Consider the following 6000-nt stretch of genomic DNA (forward strand, 5'->3'; position numbering starts at 1 on the left):
CTGCAAACTTATCTAAGTCATATTTTTTTGATGAACAGGGATCTTTATAAAGGATGGCTGTTCGTACACTCTGGTCTGGTAGGAGCAGACTTTAAGTCAAATGGAAAATTCACCAGGAGGTAATGAGAGGGCTCTCAGCCTCTGCTGTCAGATATGTACTCCAGTGCATGTGAGCAGCAGAGAACTGCCAGTTAACTTTTGTACTGGAGTGGAAACTGTCTCCCTGTCCTACACTGAAAGCAAAAACCGAGATAAAGTTAAGGATTGTAGGAAACTTTTGTTATTTTTTCCACCCATTGCTAGGATGGCCTTTGAAAGACAATGGGGAAAGTTTTTCCAGAACAGACCAAATCTCCAGCTGAGGGCATCCCATTTCCTAAAATGTTTGGAGGAAATAAAAGGTCTTGTAATGGCCCAGTTCCAGCTGCACCCCTCTGAGCAATATCCCAGTGTATCCAGTACCACCTCCTGCCAAGGATGTTGTCTTGCTGTCTCTGTAACTCACCTTCTGCCAGAAGATTAATTTTATTACCATATATTTTGCCATGAGTCATTTTACTGGTTTGTTTAGTCTGGTCAGAGCCTGATAAAATAAAAGCCTGGCCCCTGGCTTCTGCTCACCTGCCCTGGCCTTATCTGTGACCTGACTCAAAGGGTTTATGCCTTTGGGGAGAGCAGCACCTCCTCTGCTCATCTATTTCTTCCTCCCTTCTGCCCAGGCCAGGCAGCCAGATCTTGAGAGGAAAGAGCAAGGGCAGGGTCTCACCTTTCACTAGGACCTCTATTGTGTCTTGTCTGTCCTCAATCCCGTACATCACTTCACAGCGATAAATCCCAGTGTGGTTGGATCTCAGTGCCTTGATTTCCAAGGTGGCATCAGTGGGGATGGCGGGGTAGTTGGGCAAAGAGATCACCTCCCTGTACTCAGTGTTGAGCCGGATTTTCCCACCGGTGGCCACTAGCAAGACAACTTCGGTCCCATTTGAGAGTTTGCTCCATTTGATCCGTGGGGTCAGCAGAGCACTGGTGTCCTGTTCCTCTGGGATGTTGAAGTAACAGGGGATGTTCAGGGAGCTTCCCAGGACAACACGCAGGGGAGACTGCTCAGGTATCTTCACTTCCAGGCCATCACTACTGTCTGCCAGTTCCCAGACAAAGGAATAGTGATATCAGCAATGCATTTAATCCAAAATATCCAGTGCTTCCATATTGCCTATATCTGTTTTCTAAACCTGTACCCACATATTCAGACATACTCTTTGGGGTCTAGTCTGCTGAAAATAACTTGCAAAAGGGAAGTTACAACCATGACCCTTGTGCCATGGTTGCTTTTGGGATTTGGGCCATACTGGATGTGGGAATGAAGGGAATGAAGGGCTCTACTGCAGTGTAGCTGCTGCCCATAGTACGAGATCACACCTGACAGGGTTTAAGAAAGGGGAATGCTGAAATTCCCTTGGTTTCCCCATAAATCTGCCTTTGCCCGGAACTACGTCCTGGCTCCCCAAGCACAAGAACACTGACAGGCTATGGCACAGCAGCCATTCAAAGAGAAGAGCCCTGTGTGTACACAAAACAGATCTTGGGTACCCTTATTTCTGGCAGCTGCCCCTGCCTGGGGATAGGACCAGATAGGATAGGACCAGATAGGACCAGCAGCACATTGCTCAGCCCTGCTTTCCCACACCCCGGGGCACGTACCTGAGAGTTCCACAGAGGCTGCGGTGATGACTCGCAAACACACAAACACTAATAGTAAAGTGGTCATAGTTTACCTGCAAGAAACACAGGGAGAAAGGGTTTAATACAGCTGTGTGTTCACAGGGAGCCGAGTGCCGCCGATGCTGCCGCGGGGCAGTGCGATGCTTTCAGCTGCCCCTTAAGCCTCCTGCACGAGGCTGGCAGTGAAAGCTGGTCCTTGGAGAGGGACGCTGTCTCCAAGTGCCTCTTGCTTCAGGAAATGAGTCCGTGAGACAAATAAATAAGATGCTCTGCTATGTACAACAGACTGAAGTGTTATTACATATCACTTATTATATTGCTCTCCCATTCTCTCTCTTGTGATTCAATCTTCCCTGTGGAGCAGAAAGCCAATTTTCCAACAGATCTTCACACTTATTATGTATTTACTCAAGAGGCACCATCACGTCCCCTCAGAACAGGAGCTGCCCCTCACCAGCATCCTCCATCCAAGCCAGCACTGGCTCTCAGGCCAGATGGTTGATGCATTTTACATACTCTAAAATGCTCTGAAGGGAAATCTGCCTTCTGTAGGGTGGAAAAGACAAAGGTTACAATGCTTTGGTCCGATACTCTTGCACTGACAGCATACATAGCCTTAACTGCAAATGGATCCTGAACTGATACAAGAAATCCACAGGATTCTGGGCATCTTAACTCTACCCTAAAAATATCCTCTTGGGATCCCTCAATTAGTCAGAGCAACCTGCTACTTCTGAAAGCTTTAGGAAAGGAGCATCCTCCTGACATTGAATGGCAGAAGCAATGTAGGGAGGCCTACTAAATGAATCCTAACTGGATTATCATCCAGTATAATATCATGGGATTTTAAATAGCCATAACTGTTCAAGTTGCTTTTAATATTTCAAATAAAAACTATGTCCTCTGGCAACACACCATTGTTTGGCGTCACATTTCAACACTGACTCAGAAGGAAGGACCACACCTACTGAATCACTGGTGTTTCCTTTGAGGTCACCTGTCCAAATACTGGCTGTTTCACTCCTGTGATCTAGAAAGATCCCAGCTAATTTCAGCTGACAGGGAACATTCTGAGTATACACCTATCGACCTTACAGAAAAGTCCATTAAATATCCTCACCGGCACAAGAAAAGGCCAAAAATAAACCTCATTCTGTAAATCCAGCATTAGCCTTTCACTTATGAAAAAGTTGACCTCCATGCACTTTCTCATTTCAACCTGACACATCATAAAATCTCATCTTTGTGAAACCTTTATTTAATAGAAGCAGCTATACTGGCAGAAAATGGGACAGAGCAGGGCTGGAACATATCAACAGGGAAGCATGGAGGCTTGAGTTTGCTGCTGTAGGGCTGAACAAGATAACATGGACATATCTCAATTTCTGGTGGGCCTGGGAATAAAGTTTCATGTAAGTGCCAACCTCAGGGAGAAACCATGGAGTTGTGTCTCTGTTTGGGTGTCTCTCTCATGAGGAATGGTATCTGCATAAACAATTCTGCAGCATGAGAGTTGACTTCACCATTTCCCTCTATGGATGGCCAGGACCAAGTCAACTGCCATGCTGCAGAAGCGGTCAAAGTGTTTGGCAGTCAGTACCTGGACCATGGCAGGGGAACGTGCCCATAGTATGGGCTGTGGGGGGCAATAAAGTGCCTTCTGCTCATCAGTAAGCAAGGAGAATTGGAAACACCATCTGTTAGGGATAAACAGTCTGAAATCAGCTTGGCTAAACAGCTGTACCCAAGAGTCCTTAAAGAGCTGGCTGAGTAAATTGCTGGCCCACTGATGTTCATTTATAATCTGCACTGGAGCACTGGGGCAGGTCCCGAATACCGAAGCACTGTGCCAATAGTCAGCCAAGATATACAAAGATGAGCCTCATAAATACACACTAGTTTGATTGACATAAATTCCAGGCAAAACAATGGAAAATCTGATACAGACTTCAATTCATTAAGCACTGAAGAATAGGCGTAATATTAATCTTAGTTGAGGCACTTGTATATAAAACAGGTGCTTCCAAACTTGATTTTATTAGTTGGCATGATTCTAGGTTTGTCTGATAAAGCTGCCTGCATGGTTGTAGCATAATGTAATTAGATTTTGATAAGGTTTGACTTTCACACGGTTCCATGATATGAAGATACGTAATGTCGGTAGTACATACATGAAAATGGTTTAGCAGAAGCCTAGCTGGCAGGTCTCTAAAAGGAGCCACCCCACTGAAGTCGAAGGAGGTATTTCTAACAGGCGTCTACAGGGGTCAGTATTAGATCCAACGTGTGTTCCAAACAGACTATATTTTAATAGAATCAAATACGAAATTATACAAGGGATGCAGAACATGCCTGGCAATGTGATGTTGTGTCCTAGAAAGAGTCTCTCAGGACAGCTACCACCGTCATCTGACATAAAACCAAAAAGGAATACTGCTCTGTGCATCAGTGGTAAGCAACGGGAATACTGTGTGTGCACCTCTTGGTTGACATAAGGATATCAGAAAAAGATGGTGCAGAATATATCCCCTAGAAAGGGCCTGAGGGCTGGAGGAGGCACCTTATGGGGGGAGATGAGGAAGTCTGAATTTAATTGTTGTGACAACAACACACAAAAAAAGAGTGAAGAGTTGACAACAGTGCACAAATATTGTTTCAAGCAGAAGCTGCTGATGCTAAAGGGCTCTTTGATCTAACAGAAAGTCACCACCAGGACTAATAGCTGCGAGCCATACGCCAAGCAAACTCAAATGGGAAACAAAGCCCACATTTTAAACAGAGGGTGATGGTGCATTGGAGCTGGTACCTGGGGAAGCAATGGAATTTCTATCCTTTGGTAGCTTCAAATCCAGACTTGAAGGCTTCTTTGGAAGACGTGGCTTAGGCAAACACAAGTTAGTGAGCTCAATACAGAGGTAACAGGGTGAAGTTTAAGGGGGCTACATTCACAGGAGATCAGCCCAGAAAGGTCCCTTCTGACATTAAAATTCATGAGTACGAATGTATCACTGTTCTGATCTCTGCTCTTTTATTATTCATCTTGCCTGGCTCTAGGCAGTACAAAGAATCATGTTTATGAATATCACACACATTTTTTACCTGCCTTGTAAGATCTAAGGCAAAAAAGACACCCTGTAAAATTAACCCCCTTCCCTGCTCAATCGCAGCCAGCCATGCCTGAAGTCCACACCGACGAGGCATCCCCTGGCTCTGTATCAGGCAGGGAGAAAGGGATTTGGGGGTAAGCTGCCAGGGGAGGAGAAGGATAAGGGCTTAACCTGTATTTTGGGGAACACCTTCCAGTTATAGACCAGTCACGGCTAACACATGAGGTACGGCAGAAAACTTGAAGCAGCCACAGCTTCTGCATTTTGGTGTATCTCTAAGCTTTGGGGGGAAATTGAAGTCCACTCTCTGAAGCATGTTCTTGTTTGGTTAGAGGAATGCTTCCTACAAGAACAAATAACTGTGGGACCGTGCATCCAGAGCCCTCCTGGAGTATGTCACTGCTTTCACTACGGACCAGCCCGACATTGACTGAGGACTGTCTCCTTGGAATGAACTGAGGTTGTGGGGTAGGCTCAGATTATTTCTACTTGCCCCATCCCAAACCTGCCATTCCAGTGGGCATTCTCATCCTCTGGATAAAAGGAGAAATAAGAAGGCAAAGATCACCTGAGTCCTGGGAGCAGGGGTGGAGGGCAGAAGGCACTTGGAGGGGATTCAGGTAGAGGACACTCTCCTAGCCATTAGTAACTAAGTCTTTAGTCATGATACCTGCTCAAGCGTTAAATAAAAGCTCTTACTCTCCAGGCTCCTTAAATAAGGTACCTTTCAGCAGACTCCGCATTTTGCCAGAATCCAAGTAAGCTGAGCAGCTCTGAGTGTTATGCGATAAACTCAGCCAAGAGAGGCAGGCAGCTTTACACCTGGATTGCCTAGTAAAGAATAGAAACATCCTAGAACGTGGGAACAGAGATGTTTTAGTAAAATGGGAGCTGGCTGGCTGAAAAGACCTTTAGGGTCCGTGTCTATAGCAAACTGGAATTGTTCTGAGTCCCACACAGTTGTTATTTCTGTGTACATTGGCAAGAGCTAGGAGGAGAGCAGGTTCATGTGTGCATCAGTTCGACATCAGAGAGCAAAATGCCCTAAATAGAGGAAATTCACTTTGTCCCAAAAGCTAAGACAAGCCCATGTATTCCTAATCTTATTCAAGCTTTATGCTGATCTTTCACAAGGAAAACTAACCTCATATGATAACAGCTGGGACCAGCA

At 45.5% G+C, this 6000-nt stretch overlaps 1 protein-coding gene across 1 annotated transcript in view; it reads right to left on the reverse strand.

Annotated features, from left to right (window-relative positions):
* The window catches only part of ACAN (aggrecan), a 28682-nt gene extending 26561 nt beyond the window's left edge, over nt 1–2121 (reverse strand). Inside the window, exons 1-2 of the mRNA XM_035891465.1 lie at nt 1702–2121; nt 767–1138 (exon numbers count right to left, since the gene is read on the reverse strand). Of these exons, the coding sequence (XP_035747358.1) occupies nt 767–1138; nt 1702–1768 (439 nt within the window). The 5' untranslated portion in view covers nt 1769–2121. The remainder of the gene's footprint in view (nt 1–766; nt 1139–1701) is intronic.
* Between the last annotated feature and the right edge of the window lie 3879 nt (nt 2122–6000).

This window comes from Egretta garzetta, unplaced genomic scaffold, assembly GCF_000687185.1.
Source record: "Egretta garzetta isolate BGI_Z169 unplaced genomic scaffold, ASM68718v1 scaffold203, whole genome shotgun sequence".
NCBI lineage: Eukaryota > Metazoa > Chordata > Aves > Pelecaniformes > Ardeidae > Egretta > Egretta garzetta.